Source organism: Papio anubis, chromosome 20 (assembly GCF_008728515.1).
Source record: "Papio anubis isolate 15944 chromosome 20, Panubis1.0, whole genome shotgun sequence".
NCBI classification, from domain to species: Eukaryota; Metazoa; Chordata; class Mammalia; order Primates; family Cercopithecidae; genus Papio; species Papio anubis.
Genome location: NC_044995.1, coordinates 33,181,612 through 33,209,235, shown reverse-complemented (window position 1 = coordinate 33,209,235; position 27,624 = coordinate 33,181,612). Strand labels below are relative to the sequence as shown.

The 27,624-nt window shown below is 57.5% G+C and overlaps 2 protein-coding genes across 2 annotated transcripts; both read right to left on the bottom strand.

Annotated features, from left to right (window-relative positions):
- Window positions 1-238: 238 nt before the first annotated feature.
- Window positions 239-25,838, bottom strand: GDF1 (growth differentiation factor 1). The gene is made up of 8 exons (XM_031659740.1): window positions 25,504-25,838; window positions 23,100-23,259; window positions 14,024-14,204; window positions 9,735-9,896; window positions 8,831-8,978; window positions 8,519-8,628; window positions 1,662-2,297; window positions 239-1,079 (listed from the first exon to the last, which is right to left on the bottom strand). The coding sequence occupies exons 7-8, from the start codon at window positions 1,984-1,986 to the stop codon at window positions 292-294; spliced, it is 1,113 nt and encodes a 370-aa protein (XP_031515600.1). The 5' UTR covers window positions 1,987-2,297; window positions 8,519-8,628; window positions 8,831-8,978; window positions 9,735-9,896; window positions 14,024-14,204; window positions 23,100-23,259; window positions 25,504-25,838; the 3' UTR covers window positions 239-291.
- CERS1 (ceramide synthase 1) lies at window positions 2,208-25,817 on the bottom strand. The gene is made up of 7 exons (XM_021930917.2): window positions 25,504-25,817; window positions 23,100-23,259; window positions 14,024-14,204; window positions 9,735-9,896; window positions 8,831-8,978; window positions 8,519-8,628; window positions 2,208-2,297 (listed from the first exon to the last, which is right to left on the bottom strand). The coding sequence occupies exons 1-7, from the start codon at window positions 25,750-25,752 to the stop codon at window positions 2,255-2,257; spliced, it is 1,053 nt and encodes a 350-aa protein (XP_021786609.2). The 5' UTR covers window positions 25,753-25,817; the 3' UTR covers window positions 2,208-2,254.
- Window positions 25,839-27,624: the final 1,786 nt, after the last annotated feature.

Here is a 27,624-nt window from a genome sequence, read left to right as displayed (position 1 = left end):
GACGCCAGAGGGAGACAGGCAAAGCCCAGAAAGGGCAGGTCTGCCTTGCAGGACTGAGGAAGGGCGACCCCTGCCCCTGGGCCCCTCCCGTGGGCAGCACCTGGGCCTGTCGGGACGGCTCCCGGAGGTGGCGGGTTAGGCCTCGGGTAAGTGACCTGGAAGTGGAAAGGCCTTTCCGATCGCCAAGGCCGAGGGGCGCTCTCCCCAACCCCAGGCAAAGGAGTCCAAGGAGACCAGCAGAGCAGACCACGCGACGTTTATTGTTGGGCCCGCGTCCTCGCCCGCCCCGCGTTAGCGGCAGCCGCACTCGTCCACCACCATGTCCTCATACTGCCGCAGCACCACGTTGTCACTGTTGTCAAAGAAGAGCACGGAGATGGGCGACAGGCGCGCGGGCACGCAGCAAGGCAAGTCGGCGGCTCCCGGGGCGGTTGCGTGCATGAGCGCGCGCAGCACAGCGTGGTTGAGCGCCGGCGGCCCCCCGGACCCCGACAGCGTGACGGGGAGCGCGCACTGACCCTGGCAGTAGTTGGCCAGGAAGCCACGCGGCGCGATGACCCAGCGGTGCCAGCCCACCTCGCGGAAGCTCACGTACAGCCGCCGCGCGCGACAAGCGCCCCCGGGGCTGCCGCCCAACACGGGTTCGGCGTCGCGCCGCGGCCGGGCCAGGGGGTGGCACAGGCGTGGGTCGAGGGTCACCAGTAGCAGCGAGGCCTCGGCCAGGCGCGCACAGGCGGCAGGGGTCCGGGGGCGCAGCGCCAGCGCCAGGCGGAGGCTGCGCGGCCATGAGGCGTTGCGAGCCCAAGCGGTGCCCAGCAGCTCCGCGCGCACTGGCGGCCCCAGGGCGGGCACCAACTGGCGGAGCAGTACCGGCCCGGGACCTGCGCCCATCCCCTGGCCCGCCTGCGACACGCTCAGCTCCCAGCCGCCCTCCGGGGCCACCGCGGCCGCGAAACGCAGCTCCAGGCGGGCCCGGCTCGGGCGCTCAGCAGATTCCACAGCCGACAGGTCGAAGACGACTGTCCACTCAGGGCAATGCCCCACAGCTGAGGCAGGATCCGAGGCCCGGGTGGGCGCACCTGGGGAGGTAGGGACAGGACTTGGCTCGCGCTGCGTCCCCGGCCTGCCCATGGGGTCTCGGTTAGGGACAGGGAGGAAGGTGAACGCTGGGGCTCGGGAAGCACTGTCTGTAGGAAGGGTGTGAAGCGGTGGGGTGGGCTGATGGAGTGGGGGCAGGGCATGAGTCCCAAGGAAGGCGCCCTGCGGCGAGTGGTGGGCTGCCCTCGGCGGGGGACATAGGAGGGAGGGGTGACCGAAGTGGGAGACATGAGCCAGAGCCTGGGCCCCTGGGGAAGTTATGCTAGGGTGTGGGGGTGGCATCTGCAGGAAGGCATTAAATAGTGTCAAGTGGCGGGGGTGGGGGTGGGCTGGGGGCAGGGCTTCAGCATCAAGCAGGGGAACTGGTCTTGGGAACCCCCTGACGTGTCCCTGGCGTGCAGAGGATGAGGAAAGGGTGGGGTGCGGTGGCCGAAGTTGCTAGCAGCCTGGACAGGGCGGCTGGGGACCTTCGGAGTCGCTCGGGCATCCCCGGGCCACTCTCGAGGCTCGCCCCGCGAGGTCTGACCTCCAGGACCAGTGCCCCCAGCGAAAGCCCCACTCACCGCGGTCCGGGATGTGGCGCACGATGTTTCCGGCGACCCCCAGCTCCTCCACGTGGCACGGTTGCAGGGTGACCCCTGGGGACATCCGCCGCGAGCCAGACCTGGTCTCCTGGGGGTCCCGGCGTCGAAACAGGCGCCACATGACCGGGGGAACCGGCCGAAGCCTGGGGGCGCCCTGGGGCGCATCGCGCAGCCCGAGAGCCTGGAGCAGGGCGGCGGCTGGGCCTGGGGGGACGGGGGCGCAGGTCGGGGGTAGCGAGGGCAGCAGGAGGACCAGGAGGAGGAGGAGGTGTTGGCCGCCGGGACCTTGCCGCGGCGGTAGCATCTTCCTCCCAGGTGTTGGCCAGAGAGTGCACAGGGTCCGCCGCGGCCCGGGACCAGTGGGCTGAGGGCGGGGTCGGTGTCCCAGGAGGGGCAGGGGTCCTGGGGGGGCGTGGCCAGGGAATGAAGGCAGGATGAGGGGGCGGGGGCCCAGGGGAGGTGGCCACTGCCCTAGAGGCGTGGAGTTGGAGGGGGTGGAGGGGCGCCAAGGACGGGGGCGTGGCCGGGGTATTCGGGGTGGGGCCGGGTCCACAGGGTCGGGGCCGAGGGATTCAGAAGCGCTTGTCCTTCACCAGGCCGTTCCTCAGTGGCTTCCTGGGGGCCAGAACCAGCGTAGGTTAGCCTGGGAGCCCCACGCGGCCGCCTGGCCCTCTTTCCTGCTTCTTCCCTGGCCGTTTCACACCCCCCAGCTCCTCTTACCCGGCCAGGCCCGGGCCTCGCCTTCACCCCGCCTCTCCTTCACCCTGCCCCGTAGGCATGTATGTCCCTCCTGTCACCCTGGCACTTCCTCCTTGCTTCCCTCTCCCCAGTTAAACCTTCCTCTTCCCCTCCTCCCTGCCTCTCCAGGCCGCTGCAGGGCAAAAGCCACGCACCAGCCTGGGCCTGACCACTCCACCGCCTCCACAGTGGGACCCTGCACAATCCTCCTCTCCTCTGCCACCCACCCCACGAAGGCTCGTCCTTGGCTCCAGTGGCCCTGGCTGGCATCTGCTGTCCCCCTACTTCCCTTTTTTTTTTTTTTTTGAGACAGGGTCTTACTCTGTGGTCCAGCTAGGGCTGTGGCACTATCATAGTTGGCTGTAGCTTCAATCTCCAAGGCTCAATGGATCCTCCCACCTCAGCCTCCAGAGTAGCTGGGATTACAGGGGCACGCCACCACTCCCACTTTTTTTTTTTTTTTTTTTTTTTGAGACAGAATCTTGCTCTGTTGCCCAGGCTGGAGTGTGGTGGCACAATCTCAGCTCACTGGAACCTCTGCTTACTGGGTTGAAGCGAGTCTCCTGCCTCAGCCTTCCGAGTAGTGTGGTGGCGCCTGCTAATTTTTTATTTTTAGTAGAGAGGATTTCACTGTATCACCCAGGCTGGTCTTGAACTCCTGACCTCAGGTGATCTGCCCACCTTGGCCTCCCAAAGTGCTGGGATTACAGGCATGAGCCACAGTGCCTGGCCCCAGGTAACATTTTTATTGTTTGTTGAGATGAGGTCGCTATGTTGTAGAGGTGAGGTTGTTATGTTGCCCGGGCTGGTCTCAAACTCCTGGGCTCAAGCAGTCAGCCCGCCTCCACCTCCCAAAGGGCTTTTGTCACTTTCATTTGCTCTTCTCTTAGGCTGAAGCTCAGCTTCTCTGCATGCATTTCACAGCCAACTGGCTGTCCCCATCGATGGCTGTTGGTCTTTATCTGAGAGGAGATAAGCCCTGCTTGGACCTCCCATCTGTCACTTGTCTTCTGACCTTGCCGGCGATGCTTGAGACCGTGAGTGGTGTTTCTTCATCCACCTTTGTGGCTTCTCGATTCTTCCCATAAACAAACCTCCATGACACACTCTCTCCTTTTGGCTCTGGGATGACTCCAGGGATTCCATTTCTGCATCGACACCTTAGGTACAAGGTGGGGGTTTGCTCTGAGGCTTACGAGAAACAAAGACACGCCCTCACTGTTTTCCAGAGGGTCCCCACGCTTTCCGTTCCTGCTCTCCAGGATGGTCTTTAGTATTTGCCAAAGGTTTTAAGCTCTTAGGTCAGTTTCTCCACTCAGTTCCCACAGAAAGTATAGATTCCTCTAATGGTAAAGTTTAGCATCCTTGGTGATGGGTGCCCCCGCCCTGGACCTTTTTATCAGAGCTTTCCTGCTGTTTCTTGTTTGTTTTTTCTGCACAAGCTTCAAAGTGTTCTTTACCCACTCAGAAACAGCTGTCAGTATTTGCCTTTTGGGGTGTGGGTGGGGGTGTACCCACCTTGGGGGAGATAGCTTTTCTGGTTTTTTTCTTTTTTTTTTTTTTTTTTGAGATGGAGTCTTGCTCTGTCGCCCAGGCTGGAGTGTAGTGGTGCAATCTCGGCTCACTGCAACCTCCGCCTCCCAGGTTCACACCATTCTCCTGCCTCAGCCTTCCAAGTAGCTGGACTACAGGCATTCACCACCATGCCTGGGGTAATTTTTTTTGTTTGTTTTTTGAGACGAAGTCTCGCTCTTGTCCCCCAGGCTGGAGTGCGATGGCGCAATCTTGGCTCACTGCAACCTTTGACTCCTGGGTTCAAGCGATTCTCCTCCCTCAGCCCCCCGAGGAGCTGGGATTACAGGCGCCTGCCACCACGCCTGGCTAATTTTTGTATTTTTAGTAGAGATGGGGTTTTACCATGTTGGCCAGGCTGCTCTAGAACTCCTGACCTCAGGTGATCCACCCACCTCGGCCTCCCAAAGTGCCTGGGATTACAGGCATGAACACCGCACCTGGCCAATTTTTGAATTTTTTTTTTTTTTTTTTTTTTTTTGAGACGGAGTCTTGCTCTGTCGCCCGGGCTAGAGTGCAGTGGCCGGATCTCTCAGCTCACCGCAAGCTCCGCCTCCTAGGTTTAGGCCATTCTCCTGCCTCAGCCTCCCGAGTAGCTGGGACTACAGGCGCCCGCCACCTCGCCCAGCTAGTTTTTTGTATTTTTTAGTAGAGATGGGGTTTCACCGTGTTAGCCAGGATGGTCTCGATCTCCTGACCTCGTGATCCGCCCGTCTCGGCCTCCCAAAGTGCTGGGATTACAGGCTTGAGCCACCGCGCCCGGCCAATTTTTGGATTTTTAGTAGAGACGGGATTTCACCTTGTTGGCCAGGCTGGTCTCAAACTCCTGACCTCAGGTGACTCGTCTGCCTCAGCCTCTCAAAGTGCTGAGACTTACGGGCGTGAGCCACCATGCCCGGCCGAGATGGCCTTACTTTGATTGACACCTTTCAGCTTCTATCCACCACTGTGGGGAAAAGAGAGTCAGAGGGAGGTTAGAGAGAGAGAAGGATGATGCAGGCACTTTCTAGATGTTTCTTCGTAGATGAGGAGAGGGAGACAGAGGAGACGGGGCCCCCTGAGGTCTTGCAAGTGTTTTGCCCCAAATTGCTGTCAACACTGATATGCTGGTGTTCCAGAGAGGGAGTCTGGGGTGAAACTGGGGGCTGATTTGGGATATTTTAGAAGATGCTGGAAATGTCAAACACGGGAGATGGAGAATGGCACTCGGGAGCTCTGTGGGTAGGAGAGAAATGTGGGAGTCGGTGTGGATGAAGTGTGGGCAGAGAAACGGCCCCAGAAGAGGAGGCCAGCCAGGACGCCAGAGAGGCAGAGTAGGAGTATAGGGCAAAGAAAGGGCTTCAAGGGCCAGGCACAGTGGCTCACACCTGTAATCCCAGCACTCTGGGAGGCCAAGCCAGGCGGATCACCTGACCCTAGGAGTTCGAGATCAGCCTGGGCAACACAGTGAGACCCCATCTTTACAAAAATAGTGCAGTGAGTCAAGATCTCACCACTGTACTCCAACCTGGGTGACAGAGCAAGACTCCGTCTAAAAAAAAAAAAAAAAAAAAGAAGAAGAAGAAGAAGGGGAGGGGACCCTTTGGGGTTAGCACCAAGAGCCACAGGGGAGCTGGATAGGAGTGGTCTTGGGATGGGGGGAGGAAGACTGGGTACAGCTGGGTTTGAGGAGCACCCAGGAGGATCTAGGAATTCTGTTACAAGGGAGGGGAACAGGCTGATGAGGCCAGTGGTGGAGAAGAGCAGAGAGAGAGCGCATTCTCTCCTGGGTTGAAATGTCCTTGAATAGGCAAGCTGGGTGGACATCCCTAGCCTCAGAGAGAGGGGGACTGTCGCTCACTGTAGCAGCAGGTGGACGCCCTCACCCGGCCACTCCTGCTTTCTTGGGGACATGTTGGCCAGATTATCAGTGCAGGAGATGATGACAATGATGGGGACAGCTGGTGTCCAGGAACCCTCAGGAGGGAAGATTCTCCTACATGGGCCAGACATTGGGGCTGAAGTTCAGTTTTCTATTTTTATTTTTTGAGACAGGGTCTTGCTCTGTTACCGCAGCTGGGGTGCAGTGGTGCAGTTGTGGCTCACTGCAGCCTCAACCTCCTGGGTTCAAGCCATCCTCCAGCTTCAGTCTCCCAAAGTGCTGGGATTACAAGGTGTGAGCTGCCATGCCCAGCCCAGTTTTTTAGACACTGCAGGGGGGTGGCAGGTGCAGCAGAGGTGAAAATGGGGTTTACAGAGCTTTGGTGCAAGTCACCAGAGTCAGAGAGAGGTGAGAGTCTCTCAATGGATGGCTGGTCCTGGCAGCCCCTGAGAGGGCAATGGGGGCTTTGGACAGAGGGGCTGAGTCGTGACAAGGACGTGGGAGTGACCACAGGAAGCTACGGGTGTCAGTGTAGGAGAGAAGGGTACTGGCTACCCACATCACCAGGGGTCCCATGAGGGCCATGAGGAGGACAGGGAATTCAGAGGAGGGAGTACAGATGAGGGGATCCTGGCGATGAGGCTGCTCAAGAAGCAGTAATGGGGTGAGATGGGGTGAGGAAGAGATCAAGCCAATTAATTGCTCTCTGATTTGCTTCATGCCTCCCGAGTTATCTAAAAGTGGTTCTCAGTCTTGGTTTTCTGGAGTTCCGATCCCAATTGAATTTTCGGAACCAGGCAAAGTGGCTCATGCCTGTACTGCCAGCACTTCGGGAGGCTGAGGCGGGCGGATTGCTTGAGGCCAGGAGTTTGAGACCAGACTGGGTAACATAGTGAGATCCCATCTCTACAAAAAAATTTAAAAATTAGCTGGATGTGATGTGGGTGCCTATGGTTCCAGCTACTTGGGAGGCTGAGGCGGGAGGATCACTTGAGCCCAGGAGGTTGAGGCTGCAGTGAACTATGAGCCAGTGCACTCCAGCCTGGGAGCCTGGGCGACAGAGTGGAACCCTGTCTCTAAACAAACAAACAACAACAACAAAAAAAAAACAAAAGAAAAAGAAACAGGCTGGGTGCAGTGGCTCACTCCTGTAATCCAAACACTTTGGAAGGCTGAGGCGGGTGGATCACTTGAGGTCAGCCATCACCACCTTTGGAAGACACCTTGGGGAGACCTTGCTGATCTCTGGAAAATTCCCGACTCAGGCCGGCTGCAGTAGCTCATGCCTGTCATCACAGCAGCTTTGGGAAGCTAAGGCATGTGGATCGCTTGAGCCCAGGTGTTTGAGACCAGCCTGAGCCACATGGCGAAACCCTGTAAAAAATACGAAACAGCACAGCGTGGTGGTGCGTGCCTGTGGTCCCAGCTACTTGGGAGGCTGAGGCAGGAGGATCACTTCTTGGGTCGGGGAGGCAGTGGCTGCAGCGAGCCGAGATCGTGCCACTGCACACTCCAGCCTGGACGACAGAGTGAGACCTTATCTCAAAAAAAAAAAAAAAAAAGAATTCTCGACTCATGCTCAAAGGACAGTAAATCTAACACCCTCCAAAGGAGGCTCCTAATGCCGCATCTGCCAGATCCCATGTGACCCTGCCCCAGTCCCACTCAGTCAACACCAGCTCGAGCCAAAAGTCTTGAAGTCTTGAGTCATCTTTGATTCTTTTATTTCTGTTTCATCTACACCCAAGGCGAATCTGGTGGGTTCTCCCTTCCAAACAGGGTGGGGGGTCTGAGGCTCCTCTGCCTGGCTACAGCCCCGGATGTGTTAAATGTCTGCATCTCGCACCTCCCATTGCAAAAAACGTCACGGAGCTCTGAGCCACTGCTTCCCTGAAACCATCGTTCCCAGGTCACTGATGGCCCCCACTGGCCAAATCACAGGGCCTGGCTGGTCGGCACCTTCCAGAGCCTTCCACAACCTCCTGTCCTGGCCCCTGCTCAAACACTCCTCACACTGCCTGTGAGACACTGCACACCCCGACCCTGCTTGTCACCCAATTCGGCCTCCGTTCGTCCCTGGCCCAGGCGCCCGCCTGCCCGCCCCAGGCCTGGGGCTGTCTCCTTCCCCAGGACTCCCTCCTGGGTTGGGCTGAGTCCGAGCTCCCAGCCCCAGCTCCTGTTTGGCTGGGCAGTGGGCTCCCCTGCCAGACTCGGAGGCCAGGACGTCTCAGCCCAGATGGAGCCTGGGCTCCCTCTGTGGCCCTGGGCATTCCTTCCTCCCCAGCCCCACTGCCACGGGCTCCAGTGGGGACATGGGTGGGAGGATGTCGTCCAGCCTGGCCAACAGCTACTTCTCACCACCCACAGGGCCCCAGCTCGTCCACTGCAGCCACACCAGCCACTAGGCCTGGCCCTCAGTGTCCCCACTGCTGAGACCCTGCCTGCCCCTCCCCAGCCTCTCCCTCCCCTTCCTCACTGTCTTATCCTTCAGGGTAGTGGCCACATTGTCCACGTCTTTATTGCAGTCTCTGTTTTGGAGTAGGCTTGGGGGGCAGCATCCGCGTCGGCCTCATCTGCTGCTGGGTCTTGGGCGCCTGCCCATGAGCATGCTCGGACAGGCGACACTAAAGGAGGGAACGCGGGGTGCGGGCCCCTCCACACTCACTCGGCTTTGCTGGGCTTCAGGCTTTGGGCCTCGGCCACGTCGTACTCCCGCAGGTCCTTCAGCTCGCGCACCTGGCCTGTCAACACCTTGGCTGCAAACGCCACGATGTACTGCGAGAGGGGAGGGGAGGTGCTGGTGAGAAGGAAGCCTCCCTCACCACCGCCCTGCTGACAGCCGTGTGCTCCTGTCCCAGGCCCTCCACACAGGTTGTCTGCCACCTAACGTGCCCCTCTCCGAACCTGCCTGAGGAGGGGACAGGGATGGGGACAAGGACGGGACCGCCACTGTCGAGGAGGGCTGGGAACGACTCACCAGGAACCAGTAGAGGTTCATGAGGGTGAGCAGCAGCAGGAGCGCATTGAAGAAGAAGTAGAAGGGGATGTCAGGCACCGCGCGCAGACTGCAGTGACAAGTGGCGTACAGGACCTTGAGCGGGAACCAGTAGAGGCGGAACCAGAACCTGTGGTGGGAGGAATCGGGAGGCCGTGGGTGGAGGGAGACCACCCAATGCCTGTCCTGTCCCGTCCTGGACCCATCCCTGTCCCCTTTCCCCATCCTTGCCCACCTCTGCCCACCTGTCTCGTCTCCTGCTCTGTCCTTCTCCTACCCTGCCATGCCCCGCCCACCTCGCCAAGGCCCCACCTCCTTCCCTGCCCCGTCCCTCCCCTTACCTGCCAGGCCCCACCCACCTCACCAAGGCCCCACCTCCTTTCCTGCCCAGTCCCTCCCCTTCTTTGCCAGGCCCAGCCCACTGCACCAAGCCCCCACCTCCTTCCCTGCACAGTGCCCCCATTTCTCTGCTACATCTTGCCCACCACACCAAAGCGCTACCTCTTTCTCTGCCTAGCCCTACCCCAACCCTGCTTGGCCCCACCCCTGGCTTGCTCTGTATTAGTCTAGCTCCTCCCTTTCCATGCCTGGCCCAACCCACCTCACCAGGCCCCTCCCATTCCTGGATCCACCCATCTCACCTGGCTTCATCCCTTTTTCTGCCCAGCCCCACTCCTAGCCCAATTGGCCCCACCCTTGTCCACTCCTTTCCTGTATAGCCCCGCCCCTTCACAGCCCCACCCAAATCACAAAGCCCCTCCCTTGCCATGCCACACCCACCTCACCGGGCCCTGTCTCCTTCCCTGCCTGGTCCCGCCCCCTTTCTGACCACACCCACCTCACCAGGCCACACCTCCCTCCCTTCCCAGGGCTCCCTGCCACTCACCAGCTGAAGCCGAAGCTGAGGCAGCCCAGGTCTGCTGCCAGGGCATGCAGCCGGTGGTAGGAGCCACCGCGGGACTTGAAGTAAATGTTGAGCTTGGTGAACTCAAGCTGCACATCACTGATATCGTGCAGGAAGAGCACAAGGATGCCCACATTGTGGTACCTGGGGGAGCCGCAGGTAGAGAGGAGAGGGCGGCTCACATTAGGGGACCTCCACTCTGCACTAAGGCCCCCAGCACAGAGTCCCTGGGCTATACCTCAGGCTCCCCGTGGGCCTCTCCAAAGCCACCTTTCCTGGCTCGCCTGCCCTGCCCATCTCCCCTTCCCAGGATGCCCTTTCCTCACTGAACCCCACTTAGCTGTGCACCCCCCAACCGGACCCTCATCTTCCCTGCCTCAGTGTCCCCATGTGGCCCAGAGGGCTCCGTGTAAGTTTTTCTTTTGAGACAGGGTCTTGCTCTGTGGCACAGGCTGGGGTGCAGTGGTGTGATCCGGCTCACTGCACCTCAAACTCCTAGGCTCAAGTGATCCTCCCACCTCAGCCCCCGGAGGAGCTGGGACTACAGGAGACCAACACCACACCCGGCTAATTTTTTTAATTTTTAGTAGAGACTAGGTCTGGCTATGTTGCCCAGAATGGCCTAAAACTCCTGGGCTCAAGAGATCCTCCCACCTTGGCCTCCCAAAGTGCTGGGATTACAGGCGTGAGCCACTGTGCCTGGCCTTGAAAGTTCCTTGCTGGCCCCTCCTCATCTTGGTGACCTTTGACCCTCTGTGACCCCCAACTCTCACAGGCCTGGGCCACTCTGTGTCCAGATCCTCTATGAGCTTGTCCCTCACTTTGGACATCACCACCATAGTGAGACTTCCAGGTCTGGATGTCGATGCAGGAAAGGCCTCTGCCCCAGCCCATTAGGATCCTTTTTTTTTTTTTTTTTTAACTTTTTTTTTTTTTTTGAGACAGAGTCTCGCTCTTGTTACCCAGGCTGGAGTGCAATGGCGCAATCCCAGCTCACTGCAACCTCTGCCTCTCGGGTTCAAGCAATTCTCCTGCCTCAGCCTCCCGAGTAGCTGGAATTATAGGTATGCACCAGCACACCTAGTTAATTTTGTATTTTCAGTAGAGATGAGGTTTCACCATGTTGGTCAGGCTGGTCTTGAAGTCTTGACCTCATGTGATCTACCCGCCTCGGCCTCTCAAAGTGTGGGATTACAGGCTCGAGCCTAACCGCGCCCAGCCCCATTAGGATCTTAATAAGCCCGAAGACCATCCCCTGTCCTTCTGCAGAGTCTCCACCTGACAGATGCGCTGCCCGAGGGGACTGGATTCACCCTGGACACGGGGAAGTGTCTCTCACCAAATCCCTGTTCCTTGCTCTGTCTCCCAACAGCTCCTGGATTCCTGCCACAGGTCCTTTGCACGTGCTGTCCCCAGGACCCAGCATGCCAGTGCCTGACGTTCAGCACCTCCCTTCACTCCTTTCAGTCTCTGCTCATCTGTCACCCCCAGACCAACGCACCTACACCTAACACGTCTGCAGCCACAATTTTTTTTTTGGAGACACAGCCTCGCTCTGTCACCCAGGCTGGAATGCAGTGGCGAGATCTCGGCTCACTTCCACCTCCGCCTCCTGGGTTGAAGCGATTCTCCCGCCTCAGCCTCTTGAGTAGCTTGGACTACAGGCACCCATCACCATGCCCAGCTAATTTTTTAATTTTTAGCAGAGACAGGGTTTCACCATGGCCAGGTTGGTCTCGAACTCCTGACCTCAGGTGATCTGCCCACCTCAGCCTCCCAAAGTGCTGGGATTATAGGCATGAGCCACTGCACCTGGCCTTTTCTCCATAATTCTTATCACCTTCAAATGAACTGTTCCTTCCTTCCTTTTTTGGTTCTATCATCCGACTCTGCCCTCTAGAGAGCCTTGTCTGATAGAAGTTTCTAGAACTATGGGAATGTTCTAAACCTGTATTGTCCAACATGGGAACCACCAGCCACTTGTAGCCAATGAGCCCTTGAACTGTGGCTTGTATAGCTGAGGAATGGAATGGGGTTTTTTTGAGACAGAGTCTGCCAGCTTGAGTAGCCACTGTAGCCTCGCCTGGAGTTTATTCTCAGCCTGCCTCCTGAAAGGCTGGATACAGGCTACTGCCAGGAGCCACCCCGGCTAGTTTTTTTGTATTTTTTAGTAGATTGTGGTTTTCACCACAGCTGTGATGGTTCACCTCTGAGCTCGCGATTCACTCGCTGCCTCCCAGTGTTGGGATTACAGGCTGGTTTCACCTACCGCCTAAAAATTATTTTTTAAACTAACCAGACGTGGTAGCTCACACCTGTAATCCTAGCACTTTGGGAGGCCCAGGCAGGTGGATCACTTGGAGGTCAGAGTTCCAGTCCAGCCTGGCCAACGGGTGAAACCCCTGCCTTTGGCTACGCCGTGGCTCGCCTGTAATCCCAGCACTTTGGGAGGCCGCAGACAGGCTGATCAGCCAGGTCAGATCGAGACCATCCTGGCTAACACGGTGAAACCCCGCCTCCTACTAAAAAAAATACAAAAACTAGCCGGGCACGGTGGCGGCGCCTGTAGTCCCAACTACCGGGAGGCTGAGGCAGAGAATGGCGGGACCCGGAGGCGAGCTTGCAGTGAGCTGAGATCCGCCACTGCACTCCAGCCTGGGTAGCAGAGCCAGACCGCCTCAAAAGAGTCCTCGGGTTCTTACTAAAATACAATAATTAGCTGGGTGTGATGTTCATACCTGTAATCCCAGCTGCTTGGGAGGCTGAGGCAGGAAGATTGCTTGAACCTGGGAGCCGGAGGTTGCAGTGACATCATGCCATTGCACTTCCAGTTTGGTGACAGCAAGACCCTATCTCAAAAAATAGGTAAATAAATAATACATAAAATAAAGTAGTTTTTAAAATTTTTTTTCTTTTTGAGATGGAGTCTTGCTCTGTCAGCCCAGGTTGAGTGCAGGCACGATCTCGCTCACTGCTCTGCCTCCCCGGTTCATGCCATTCTCCTGCCTCAGCCTCCCCGAGTAGCTGGGGACCACAGGCTCTCGCCACCACTGCCACTTTTTTTTGTATTTTTAGTAGAGACGGGGTTTCACTGTGTTAGCCAGGATGGTCTCAATCTCCTGACCTCGTGATCCGCTCGCCTCGGCCTCCCAAAATGCTGAGATTACAGGCATGAGCCACCGCACCCGGCCTAAAAATTGATTTATTAGAGACAGGGTCTCCCTATGTTGCCCAGGTTGAACTCAAACTCCTGGGTTCAAGCGATCCTCCTGCCTCAGCCTCCTAAGTAGCTGGGGGACTGCAAGCATGAGTCCCTGCTCCTGGAGTTTTACTTAAGTTTAATTAAAGTTGAAAGGGCTGCCTCTTTGTTGCTCTATATCTGTGGGCCGTGGCTACTCCATTATCGCAGTTAGGGCGGCTAGTCCCATAGAAATAGTAGATGAGCAGTGTATTTCATTTTAAAGTTTCTATCAGCCACATTTAACAAGAGAGGGAAAAGAACAGGTAATATTAATTTTAATAAAGGATTCCAATTAATTCAACATATCCAAATTATTGTCATTTCAATATGGAGTCAAGATAACAAGGCCAGGCGTGGTGGCGCACGCCTGTAATCCCTGCACTTCAGAAGGCTGAGGTGGGAGGATCACTTGAGCCCCGGAGGTCCAGGCTAAAGTGAGCTATGGTCACGCCACTGCACTCCAGCCTGGGTGACAGAGCGAGACCTTGTCTCAAAAAAAAAAAAAAAAAGAGAGAAATAAAAGGGTGGATAAGATACTTTCACTCTTGTTTGTATACGAAGGCTTTGAAGCCGGGGTGGAGTTTATGCACACAGCACGGTGAGGTTTGCACAGACTCCATCTGAAAGGCTCAGTGATGGCCGTGGTTGGCTCTGGAACATCAGGGTGCATCAGCTGCGTTCACAGCCGTGCCCCCATTGCTTGGGCATGGTAGGTGCTCAGGAACTCCTGCGTGTGTGACCTGGTTGGTCGAGGGCAGCGTCGGAGGAGCTGGGTGGGTGAGTGGGGTGGAGTGGCTGTGGCTCTCAGGGCCTGTTTCACTCCATCCCTGCGGAATCTCCCTCAGGAATCTCCAGGCCCACATTCCCTCCTCGGCCTTCCTCCCTCTGGCCTGTGCCCTCGTCGGACCCCTGAGCACTCCGACCTGATGTGATCCCCTCCATGGCCGCCTCTGTGCCCTGCGGCAACATCATCAGCCTCCGCACTGTGTGGGCTGTGCCTCGGCCCCCTGCCACCCAATCCTGTCCTTACCGGAAGGCGTAGGAGGAGACGATGAGGATGAGAGTGACCACGTGATGGAGCAGCATGACCACCGAGTCCTTGCGCCAGGTGTCCATGTACAGCGTGGCGTAGATGGAGTGGCCATAGAAGCTTCCCTGGAGCAGGTAGGCGGCTGCGATGTCCCGCGGCACCGCCATGCCCGGCGTCCAGTCTGGGGAGAGCCAAATCTCGCAGTCAGGGGCCTGAGAAGCCTCTAGACAACCCCACCATGACCCAGTGACACCCTCCAAGCCACACGTGTCCTCCCAGTACCTGGGTAACCATGCGTGTCTGACTGCTGGCTTTCCATTCCCAATTATTATTATTATTATTATTATTATTTTTTTTTTTTTTTTTGGAGACGGAGTCTCGCTCTGTCGCCCAGGCTGGAGTGCAGTGGCCGGATCTCAGCTCATTGCAAGCTCCGCCTCCCGGGTTCACGCCATTCTCCTGCCTCAGCCTCCTGAATAGCTGGGACCACAGGCGCCCGCCACTTCGCCCGGCTAGTTTTTTGTATTTTTTAGTACAGACGGGGTTTCACCATGTTAGCCAGGATGGTCTTGATCTCCTGACCTCGTGATCCGCCCGTCTCGGCCTCCCAAAGTGCTGGGATTACAGGCTTGAGCCACCGCGCCCGGCCTTGTTACTATTATTTTTTGAGAAGGAGTCTCCCTCTGTCATCCAGGCTGGAGTGCAGTTGCGCGATCTCAACTCAGCTCCCTGCAACCTCCACGTCCTGGATTCAAATGATTCTCCTGCCTCAGCCTCCTGAGTAGCTGGGACTACAGGCGCACGCCACCAAGCCTGGCTAATTTTTTGTATTTTTACTAGAGGTGGGGTTTCACCATGTTAGCCAGGATGGTCTCGATCTCCTGACCTCATGATTCACCTGCCTCGGCCTCCCAAAGTGCTGGGATTACAGGTGTGAGCCACCGTGCACAGCCATTTTTTTGTTGTTGTTTTTGTTGTTGTTTTTTGAGACAGAGTCTCGCTCTGTCACTAGGCTGGAGTGCAGTGGCACTATCTCAGCTCACTGCAACTTCCACCTCCCAGGTTCAAGTGATTCTCCTGCCTCAGCCTCCAGAGTAGCTAGGATTACAAGCACCGGACACCATGCCCAGCTAATTTTTTTGTATTTTTAGTAAAGACGGGCTTTCGCCATGTTGGACAGACTGAACCCGAACTGCTGACCTCAGGTGATCCACCCGCCTCGGCCTCCCAAAGTGCTGGGATTACAGGCGTGAGCCACTGCGCCCAGCCTGGAGGGATTTTTATTTTAGGAAGAGTTTTGTGTTTCTAGAAAAATTGTGCAGATAGGACAGAAAGTTCCTTTCTCTCTTCTGCCCCAGCATACCCACAGATTTCCATTTCCCTGGCTTTAAGTGGCATATTTGCTACAAATGCTGAACTATTATAGACACATTATTATCATTATATGCATTTTAAATTTTATATATATTTTTAAATAGATGGTCTTGCTCTGTCACCCAGGCTGGAGTACAGTGGTGTGATCATAGCTCACTGCAGCCTCGACTGCCTGGACTCAAGTGATCCTCCCACCTCAGCCTCCTGAGTAGTAGCTCGGACCATAGGCACCCATCACCATGCCTGGATAATTTATTTCTTTTGTAATTTTTGTACAGACAGAATCTTGCCATGTTTCCCAGGCTGGTCTTGAACTTCTGGGCTTAAGCAATCCTCCTGCCTTAGCCTCCCAAAGTGATGGGATTATAGGCACCCACCACCTCGCCCAGCCCAGCACCCCTTCCTGTTTTCCTCTTTTTTTTTTTTTTTGAGGTGGAGTCTTGCTCTGTAGCCCAGGCTGGAGCGCAGTGGTGGGGTCTCGGCTCACTCCAACCTCCATATCCTGGGTTCAAGTGATTCTCCTGCCTCCAGAGTATCTGGGATGATAGGCACCCACTACCATGCCTGGCTAATTTTTTTTTTTTTTTTTGTAGAGACAGGGTTTCACCATGTTGGCCAAGCTGGTCTTGAACTCCTGACCTCAAGTGATCTGCCCGCCTCGGCCTCCCAAAGTGCTGGGATTACAGGCATGAGCCACCGCGCCCGGCCCCCTTCCCATCTTTACCTTAACAGGCCCCTGCCTTGTGGGTGATCTGGGCCCACTCCCTGCAAATCCCCGGCCCTGACAGAGGCGGCTGCCCACGGAGTCTTGCCGTGCCCGGGCGCACCATGCCGCCAAGCGCGGGGTCTCCCACCAAGCAGGTCCTGCCTCACCTTCCCCTCCTCCTGCTTCCTGGTGCACCTGACCCCCACACTCAGGTGATGGGGGACATCCCAGCCCACCCCACCACGTCCCCCTCCTCCTCTCCTCAGCCACATCCCCAGGACTGCCAGACACTAAAGTCAAGGGCTATGCTCTGGACAGGCACGGTGGCTCATGCCTGTAATCCCAGCACTTTGAGAGGCCAAGGCAGGAGAGTTGCTTGAGTCCAGGAGTTCGACACCAGCCTGGACAACATGGTGAGACGCTGTCTCTGCAAAAAAATATATAAAAATTAGCCAGGTGAGGCCGGGCGCGGTGGCTCACGCCTGTAATCCCAGCACTTTGGGAGGCCGAGGCGGGCGGATCCCGAGGTCAGGAGATCGAGACCATCCTGGCTAACACGGTGAAACTCCGTCTCTACTAAAAATGCAAAAAATTAGCCGGGCGAGGCGGCGGGCGCCTGTAGTCCCAGCTACTCGGGAGGCTGAGGCAGGAGAATGGCGTGAACCTGGGAGGCGGAGCTTGCAGTGAGCCGAGATCGCGCCACTGCACTCCAGCCTGGGCGACTAAGCGAGACTCCGTCTCAAAAAAAAAAAAAATAAATAAATAAAAAATAAAAATTAACCAGGTGAGGCGTTGTATGCCTGTAGTCCCAGCTACTCGGGAGGCTGAGGTGGCAGGATCACTTGAGGCCTGGAGGGAGGCAGAGATGGTGGCGAGAGCTGAGATGTTGCCACTGCACTCCAGCCTGGGAGACATAGCCAGACTCTGTCTCAAAAAACAAAAAAACAAACAAACAACAACAACAACAAAAAACAGCGGGAAGCCATGCTGTGCTCTGCCCACACCAACCTGGAACTCTCTGGGTTGCTCCCTGTTCTCTGGCCACTCCCTTTCTGCAGACCCCCAAGACGGACCCTCCAGCCTCCATCTGCGGCTTCCTGGCCCCTGCCTTGGTGACCTGCCCTGCAGCCCAGCTGCCTCCAGATGCCCCCATGAACCGCCTCTGCGACAACTTTCATCTCAGCCTCACCCCTTCTGCAGCCGAGTTATGCTAGGACCCCCATCCAGGGTCCCCTCTTTGGTCAGTGCCACCCCCACCCCGGTCCAGGCACTGCTGTCTCCTGCCCACATCTCCCCAGCGATCCCTGGCCCCCGTGACTGTTTGTCCACTATCCTCACTCAGCCCTGATGGCCGTGTACACACAAACGGTCACTATGACCCAGCAAGTCCACTAGGGTTGAGAATGGAAAACAAGGACTCAAAGAGATACCCTGTGCACAGCAGCACACAACCAAAAGGCAGACACAACCCGAATGTGCATCAATGGATGAATGACGAATAGATAGGTTACCTCCACACAGTGGAATACTATGCAGCCATGAAAAAGAATGAAGCACTGGCCGGGCACGGTGGCTCAAGCCTGTAATCCCAGCACTTTGGGAGGCCGAGATGGGCGGATCACGAGGTCAGGAGATCGAGACCATGCTGGCTAACACGGTGAAACCCCGTCTCTACTAAAAAATACAAAAAATTAGCCTGGCGAGGTGGCGGGCGCCTGTAGTCCCAGCTACTCAGGAGGCTGAGGCAGGAGAATGGCGTGAACCCAGGAGGCGGAGCTTGCAGTGAGCTGAGATCCGGCCACTGCACTCCAGCCTGGGTGACAGAGCAAAACTCCGTCTCAAAAAAAAAAAAAAAAGAATGAAGCACTGATCCATGCTACAATGTGAGTGAATCCCAAAAACGTGATGCCGAGTAAGAGAAATCAAACACAAAAGGTCACACAGTGTGAGACTCCAGTGATCTGAAATGCCCAGAACAGGCAAAGCTACAGAGACAGGAAGCAGATTGGTGGCTGCCAGGGGCTGGGGTAGAGGACTGGTGAGTGACTGCTAATGGGGATGGGGTTTCCTTTTGTGGGGGATGATAATGTTCCACAACTAGACAGAGGAGGTGGTTGAACAACACTGTGAATGGACTAAAATCTGATGAACTATTTGCTTTAAAATCGTTAATTTTTGGCCGGGAGGCAGTGGCAGGTGGATCACCTGAGGTCAGGAGTTGGAGACCAGCCTGGCCAACATGGCAAAACCCAGTCTGTACTAAAAATACAAAAATTAGCTGGGCGTGGTGGCGCATGCCTGTAATCCCAGCTACTCGGGAAGCTGAAGCAGGAGAATCACTTGAACCCAGGAGGTGAAGGTTGCAGTGAGCTGAGATTGTGCCATTGTACTCCAGCTTGGGCAACAGAGCGAGACTCTGTTTCAAAGAAAAATAAACAAATACTTAAAATAAAATGGTTAATTTTTTTTTTTAAATTGTGGGCCGGGCACAGTGGCTCACACCTGTAATTCCAGCACTTTGGGAGGACGAGGTGGGCAGATCACCTGAGGTCGTGAGTTCAAGACCAGCCAACATGGAGAAACCCCATCTCTACTAAAAATACAAAATTAGCTGGGCATGGTGGCGCCTGCCTGTAATCCCAGCTACTCGGGAGGCTGAGGCAGGAGAATCGCTTAAACCCGGAAGGCGGAGGTTGCAGTGAGCCGAGATCGTGCCATTGCACTCCAGCCTGGGCAACAAGAGAGAAACTCCGTCTCAAAAAAAAAAAAAAAAATGTGGCAGATTTATATGGCAAAAATTTATCATCTAAGCCATCTGTTAAGTACACATTGTTGTGCAACCATCACCAGCAGTCATCTCCATAACAATCTCCTCTTCCCCAACAGAAACTCTGTCCCCATTAAACAGTCTCTCCCCATCCCCCTCCCCCAGCCCCTGGCAGGCCCCCAGCCCACTTTCTGTCTCTATGAGTGGGATGACTCTAGGAACCTCATATAAGTGGAATTACATAGTATTTGTCTTTTTGTGATAGGCTAAAATGCCTAATTTCAAGTTATGTAAATTTTACCTCAATAAAAAATGCAGGCCAACTGAGGTGGCTCACGCCTGTAATCCCAGCACTTTGGGAGGCCAAGGTGGGTGGATCACTTGAGGTCAGAAGTTCAAGACCAGCCTGGCCGACATGGTGAAACCCTGTCTCTACTAAAAATACAAAAATTAGCCAGACATGGTGATGCACACCTGTAGTCCCAGCTACTCGGGAGGTTGAGGCAGGAGAATCACTTAAACCCAGGAGGTGGAGGTTGCAGTGAGCTGAGATGGTGCCACTGCACTCCAGCTCAAAGCAACAGAGCGACCTCATTCAAAAAACAAACAAAAACTGGAATAAGGGTATGCTTGGGAAACCCCAGGAGCTGAGGCAGGAGAATGGACCCTGGACGCTGGAGCATGCAGTGGAGCCGAGATGGCTGTTGTACTCCAGCCTGGGCTGGCAGAGCCAGATTCCATCACAAAAAAAAAAAAAAGAAAGAAAAAGAAAAAGAAAAATTGGGTGAAACTCTGAAGTGCCGTGATCCTCTGCATCCTGACTCTCCAGAAACATCCGAGCCTGAGCTGCCTCTGGCTGGCCACCTCAGCTGCTGGGATCTGTTGCCCACCTTTCCAACAGAGGCCCCCCACCCTCCTGTAGACTCTTACCTCCCCACAGGGGGGACATGTCCTGGCTTAGTTCAGGGTCTCAAATCTCCTCTCCCTGCTTTTTGAGAAAGGGCTCACTCTGTCACCCCATGGAATGTAGTAGTGCAATCTTGGCTCACTGCAGCCTGACCTCCCAGGCAGCCTGGGCAATCCTCCCACCAGCATCCCCAGGAGCTGGGACCACAGGTAACGCATCAGATTCCAGCTAATTTTATTTTTGTTTTTTTTTTTTTTTTTTGAGACGGAGTTCGCTTCTGTCGCCTGGCTGGAGTGGCGGCCGGATTCTCAGCTCACCGTGCCCTCCGGCCATCTCCTGCCCCAGCCTCCCGAGTAGCTGTGGGATCACAGGCTTCACCACCCTCAGCCTCAAGCTAATTTTTTTTTATTTTTAGTAGAGACGGGGTTTCACTCTGTTAGCCAGGATGGTCTCGGATCTCCTGACCTCGCGGATCCTACTTCCGTCTCCGGCCTCCCAAAGTGCTGGGATTACAGGCTTGAGCCACCGCGCCCGGCCTAATTTTATTTTTTAATTTTTTGTAGAGATGGCGTCTCACTATATTCCCAAGGCTGGTCTCGAACTCCTGGGCTCAAGTGATCCTCCCACCTTGGCCTCTCAAAGTGCTGGGATTCCAGGAGTGACCACCGCGCCCGGCCTGTCCCACCTCTTCATACTTGTGTCCCACCTACTGTTGGGTCACTCAGTGCAATCCCTGCCTTGTCTCCATCCCCGAATCCAGAATCTTGGTCTCCCCAGTCAGCCCCCATCTCACAAGACCCTAGCATCATCCTCACCCTCTTCCCTTCACACCACCTCTAGGGTGGTAGCAAATACTATTAGCTCTGCCTTCTAAACGTTTCTAAAATTGGCCACTTTGCTCCCATCCCCTCCCCTCAGCTCAATCCTGGTGGGAGTCCCTTCGGGCTCCAGCTCCTGCTGTCAGCCCCCTCCTGGACCCCTGGGGTAGATGCCCAACCCGGGGTGACATCCCTCCTCTGCTCCCAGCCCACAGGTAAGTAACGAAACCTGACGGTGGCCTCCGAGGCCTGGAAGGCATGGCCTCCATTCACCTGAACAGAAGTCCCTGCCTCTCCTGCTTGCCCCAGGCACCTCCAGGCCCTCACTCAGTCCCCTTCAGTGGGACCACCCCATCCCTGCTAAAAACTGCCCCTCCCCACCTCCCCAACACAGCACACTGCCTCTTCTCTCCACGCAAGTTTTCTCATCCACACTTACTGATGTTGATAGACTGTGTACTTCACTGTCTGTCGCCCCTGCCACACGGCCAGCTTCATGAGGGCACAGGGCTTTCTCTGACCATTCCTAGCTGTGTCTCAGCTCTGGCATACAGTAGGCGCTCAATAAATGAACATGGAAATAATCAGCTAACTTGTGAGTATCACTTCCAAAAAGCAACTAAGGCTGGGCGAGGTGGCTCATGCCTGTAATCCCAGCACTTTGGGAAGCTGAGGTGGGTGGACCGCTTGAGGCCAGGAGTTCCAGACCAGCCTGGCCAACTTAGTGAGACCCCATCTCTACCAAAAAATACAAAAAAAAATTCACTGGGGGTAGTGGCGCACACCTGTGGTCCCAGCTACTCAGAAGGCTGAGGTGGGAGGATTGCTTGAGCCCAGGAAGTCAAGGCTGCAGTGAGCCGTGATCGCGCCACTGTACTCCAGCCTGAGCAAAAGAATAAGACCGTCTGAATAAAAAAAAAAAGAAGAAGAAGAAGAAGCTAGAGGCAACTCCATGCCCGAAATGTTAAGAGAGGCCGGGCATGGTGGCTCATGCCTATAATCCCGACACTTTTAGAGGCCGAGGCGGGCAGATCACCTGAGGTCAGGAGTTTGAGACCAGCCTGGCCAACGTGGTGAAACCTCGTCTCTACTAAAAATGCAAAAATTAGCCAAGTGTGGTGGTGCACACTTGTAATCCCAGCTATTCAGGAGGCTGAGGTAGGAGAATCCCTTGAACCTGGGAGGTGGAGGATGCAGTGAGATGACACCGTGCCATTGCACTCCAGCCTGGGTGACAGAGTGAGACTCTCAGAAAAAAAAGAAGTTAGGAGAGTTCAATCATGGGTCATTCGTCTAAAAGGAAAACTGAGCAACAGCTAACACCTCCCCTCTAGGCGATCAAGTTGTTGCATGGGAAAGTGGCCCCATAGGTGGCACATCCACTGTACACTCCGGGCTCTGTGCCACCAGGAGCCCTCTAGGCTGTTGCCATCGCATGGCAGGAAACAGCTATCCCGTGTGTCCCTGGCCCACAGCCCTGGTGGTCCTCACAGGGCAGAGAAGCTGCAGCCCCCTCTGCCCCCATTACAGATGGGATTTCCTCCATCAGCCTGCCCAGTGGCGATGCCGACCCTGCCCTGCATTCTCTGCCAGGACAGGTCACAGAAAGCATGCCACAGTCACCTCCCTGCCCAGCCCACCCCACCCAGAACTCAGGCCACATCCATTCCAATCAATTGGACACAGCCACTTCTTGTCATCTTTTTTTTTTCCCCAGAAAGGGTCTCGCTCTGTTGCCCCGGCTGGAGTGCAGTGGCATGATCTCAGCTCACTGCAACCTCCACCTACTGGGTTCAAGCAATTCTCCCACCTCAGCCTCCCAAGTAGCTGGTACTACAGACGTGTCCCACCACACCAGGCTAATTTTTTGTAGAGATGGAGGTCTCACCATGTTGCCCCAGCTGCTCTTGAACTCCTGTGCTCAAGTAATCCTCCTACCTCTGCCTCCCAAAGTGTTGGGATTACAGGTGTGAGCCAGTGAGCCCAGCCCACTTCTCATTCTCATCATCTTTGTTTTTTGGAAATGTCACCCAGGCTGGAGTGCAGTGGCAAGATCTCAGCTCACTGCAACCTCCGCCTCCCGGGTTCAAGCGATTCTCCTGCCTCAGTCTCCCAAGTAGCTGGGATTATGGTCGCCCACCACCACACCCGGATAATTTTTTTTGTATTTTTAGTAGAGATGGAATTTCACTGTGTCAGTCAGGATGGTCTCGATCTCCTGACCTCGTAATCCACCCACTTTGGCCTCCCAAAAGGCTAGGATTACAGGCGTGAGCCACTACGCCCGGCCCTCTTTTTCTCTTTTGATAAGAGACAGGTCTCACTCTGTCTCCCACGCTGGAGTGCAGTGGCGTGCTCATAGCTTCCCTTGGCCTCCAACTCCTGGGCTCCAGCGATCCTCCTGCTTCTGCCTCATGAGTAGCTGGGACCACAAGCACCTGTCACTGCCTCGTGTCTTTGTGTTTCAAGCAGAGCCCTCCCGGCCATCCCCTCAGGGCCCCTACCGTAGAAGACAGATGGTGGGTCGTGGAAGAAGGGGTAGTCGGTGCCAAACAGCAGGTAGGCACTGTAGCTCCAGCTGCCCAGGTAGAAGAGAAACTTCCAAGCACTCTCGGGCATCTTGGCGGCATCTCTGGGCTGGAGGCGGCACCGCTTCGCCAGGGGCTATGGGGGAGAAGACGGGCGGGCAGCCATTGGTGCTGGGGGCCAGAGACGACTCCTCCAGGGTGGGGAAACTGAGGCCCAGGGACTCTCCAGGCCGGGCAGCACTGGGAAGGCCCGTCCCCCATGCCCACAGCCACCTGGAGCATAAACAGAGCCCACAGGCACCTGCCAAGGCTAAACTTAGTGCCCAGCTGTCCGGCTGGGGCGGTGCTGGGAGGGGAGTGAGGGAGGAGGCTCCGAGGGGAGAGGAGGGGAGCAGGAGGGCTCTGAGGGCCGGGAGGGGGACACTTGGGCTTACGGTGAGGGAGACAGATGGATGCCTCAGCCCAAGGGAGTTGGGCTGGTGGGGGTGACCCATGAAGGGAACATGGAAGGGTTATATGGGGGCATCTTGGGAAACACAGGGAGCCCCATGGGACCGACACAGAGGGGAGAGGAAGAACTTGTGAGGAAGTCGCCCCCTCAGTGGGGGAATTTGGAGAGACCGGAGTCTAGAGGGCTGGGAGAGACTTGGGGGAAGGTGTGGTGGGGACATGGGAACTTGGGGACGATGAAAGGGGAGGGGGGGCTGGAGGGAGAAAGAGGGGACAGGACGCGGAAAAGGTGTCACAGGCGAGCTATGACCCTGAGGGGGCAAAGGGAGTGCAGAGGAAGCTGCTGGCTCCAAGGCAGGGGTTAGGGAGTCTGGTGGGGGGGGGGGTGGCAAGCTCCCTGGGGGCCGGGCACGCCCCGCCCCTGGACAAGTCCCGCCCCCTTCCCAGAGGCTGAGGGGGCCGGAGCCCAGAGCACCCAGCAGTTGTCATGGAGACAGCTGGAGCCCGCTCCGGTAACCCCTGGCAACCAGGCTGCTGCCAAGAAGATGAGCTTTGGAGCACCCGGCAGCCCCTCCACCCATTCTTGAGGAAGGGCGAACCTCGAAATGGGGCGAGCACCCCACCCAAGCTGGGGAGGGCCCCCGGGCTCCGCCCTGGTAGTCTACCAGCGGCCACATCCTCCTGTCCCATGGGGGTGGGGGGCCGCATGCCCTCTTGGGCCTCGGGTTTCCCAGCTGGAAATGGGGAAGAAGGCAGGGGCAACAAGCAGGATAAAGACAACTGCGGACCCAGGAAGGGGCCCTGGACAGCCCTGTCTCCCCCTTCCACAGCAAGGGGGTGGCTGGGGTCTCTCCCCCATGTGGGTGATATGGGGAAGGGAGTGGGGAGAGTGGCAGTCAGACAACAGCCCATCCTCGACCTCACAAGGGCCAGCCTCTTCCCGGCCAGCAGAGAAAGGCCCCTTTGTTGGCGCTGGGCATACTGTCCCTGAACCCTCCAGCCAGACGGGCGGGGTGACACCAGCTGGTCCACGGGGGTGTCCAGGCCAAGCTAAAGGCCCAGACACCTTCCAACCAGCTCCTGCCACAGCGACCCCTCCCCAGGGAAGGGAGAGGGATCAGGCGCCAATGTCACCACCATGGTCACTCCCCAGCAGGGGTGATGGTCTCAGGAGAAACTGGGGAATTCTGCTGTCGCCTCTTGGAGGCAGCATAGTCCAACCCTGAAGCCCTGGGCTCCAAGGGAGCGACCACTGGAGTGGCCAGATCGCCCAGGCCTTTGCCATCCCTGGTCGGAGGGTGGCGCTGACCTCAGACAGGCACAAGGCAGCGACCGGGCAGCTCCTGCCTCTTCCCGATTGCAGCGGCCAAGCCGGCCCCGCCGCCGCACGGACCCCGCAGAAAACGGGCAGCGGACCTCGCTCAGGGCCAGGGCGCAGCCCGCATGGCAGGGACGCGCATGGCGCAGGCCGCGGTGCGCCGAGCCCTCCCTTTCCCGGTCCTGGTCTTCTCAGTGTCTGGCTCGGCCCTGCCGGAAAGAGCGCTTGGTGGCCGGAGCCATCCACTGCGCGGGGCCCCCTGGTCCCAAACTGACCGGAAAGGGCCGTGCCTCGGTCCCTCACGTCTCAAACATCCCACCTGTCTCGGGCCCCCCATGTCCCAGACTCACCCCAGCCCGGCCACACCCCCGCATCCACCCGGTTCCCCCACGCCGCACTGACTGAAGGGGGCGCGAGGCGGCCCGAGAGACCCTGTCCCGGGGCTTCAACGTCCTGGGCCTCTCCAGCCCGAGGCCCCCACCCACGTTTCGGCGACCCCTTCATCCGCAGCAGCCAGCAATGGAAGAAAGGAACGCGCCGGCGGCCCAAGGTCCCCGGTCCCGGCTTCCCCCAGTACGGGGTCCCCTCGTCCCGGATCCCCGCCACACTGACCCGAAAGAGGCGCGCGGTGGCCGCGGAGCGCAGCGCGGTCCAGCCCAGAGCGCCGAGCGCCAGCAGCAGCAGCTCGGGCGGCGCCAGGTGCGCGTGCTCAGCCAGGCCGCGACGCGCCAGCCCCCAGCCGCAGTCCGTGCAGCCCCGCGCCGCCGCCAGCGCGCTGCCCCAGCCGCGCCGCACTAGCTGCGCGTAGCTTGGCATGGGCTCGGGCCCCGTCGGCCCCGCCACGGGCTCCGCCGCCGCCATGCCGCCCGCTCGCCCGCCGTCCCCCTCGCCTGCGCCCGCCCGCGGTAGCCGCCGGAGCCGCGCGCCCCGCGTCACGCGCCGCAGCTGGGCCGGGGGCGCGCGGGCGGGAGAGGGGAGGGCGGAGGGGCGGGACCGGCGCAAGCTCCGCCCCGCTGGGGGCGCGGCTGGGGGGCGGCCAGCGGGGACGTGGGGCGCCCTGAAGGCGGGCCCGCGCCCCTGCCCGTTTCCCAGCAGAAAAACCGAGGCACGGGGAGGCGGGGGCCGGAGCTGGCTGGGGGCCCGTTTGACCTGGACCCCGAGAGACTCCGCACACCGCCGTGTCGCGCCCCCATGCCTGCCCCACGCGACCCCGGCTCCCCCACCCCACCACGCCGTGCCCGTGACGGGGGGCACGGGGGACACTAGCAGGCAGTCCCCTCGGCCGGCGACTCCTGCTCCTCCCGGCCCTCCAGCACGCCACGCCGCTCCCGCTCCATTGCCGCGGCCCGCTCGGACCTCACCGTTCTCAGAGCCCTCGCTGCTCCTCAAGGACCCGAGGCCTGGCACGCCTTGGCACAGTCTTGGGACCATCCCGTGGCCTTCCTGCATTCAGGAGGCGTAGCCTCAATGAAACATTCTCATTCTTCAAAAGAAAACGGCCCACGCCAGGGCGTTGGGAAGCGCACCTAGTGGAGACGCAGCCCTCTGCCCTACACCAGGAGCTTGACAATGGGGTTCCAGCCTGGACGCGGGGACCCTGGGCACTTCCCAGGCATCTTCTTCTGGAGGTCTTCTTCTGGAGCCGGCTACTGAGACAAAGGTGTAATGGGGGTTGCTGAGATTAGGGGGTTCTCTGAGGGTCACTTGCTGCTCTGTGACCCTGGGGAACCCCAGGGGCCTCCCCAACATCAGGTTAATACAGGAGTTGCAGAGAGGCTGCAGGAGTGGGTGCCAACGCGGGAGAGACTCCCAATCTGGATTGACTATGACATCATTGGGACCACCATAAGTGACTTTCCAATGCACCGTTCATTGACAAGGCCCTGTGCCCAAAGCCCCTGAAGGCCATCAAGGAAGATATGGGTCACCTCTGTTAGGACCGCCACCTCCCCAGGCACTGCTGCACTCACCCCGCAATCCTAGCCCCCAGGATGTCCCCACACCTGGCCTTCAAGGTGCAGGATGCAGGGATGAGTCCTGCAGCAGCTGCGCTGTCTCCCACACACCTGTACCTGACCTTCAGGGGCACAGGTGAACACACCTTCCCTTTGCCCCACACCCAGTCCTCTACAACACATCCAGGTGGCCCTGCATCTGGCTACTTCTCTGCATCTGCACAGCCTTGCCCCCAACCCCGACCACCACTAACCTCCGGGGTTCTGTCAGGTATCCTGGCTTCCTCCTCTCCCCATGGAGGCAAGAAGGAGGCTGTGACAACGTTGGGCCTGTTGCTCCTCTGTTTGCAGCCCTCCGTGACTCCCATCCTGCTCAGGGAAAGCCCAAGTCCTTACTGGCCGCCCTCACAGCGTCCTGTTTCCCTCCATCTGTGGGCTTTCTTGCTGTTCTTCCAACATGCCAAGCTCTGTCCTGCCTCAGGGCCTTTGCACTAGCTGTTCCCCCCCACCCCCGGAAATGCTGTTCCCCTAGGTACCAGCATGGCTCTTCTGTCGCCTGCTTAGGCTGCCACCGAATCTGAAGTCCCACACACCCCTCATGTCTGCTTGGCACTTGTTACCATCTGCCCCTACATACATAGAGCTCCTCCTTATTCTTTTTTTTCTGAGTTGGAGTCTCGCTCCGTTGTCTGGACTGGAGTGCAGTGGTGCAATCTCAGCTCACTGCAACCTTCACCTCCTGGGTTCAAGCGATTCTCCTGCCTCAGTCTCCTGAGTA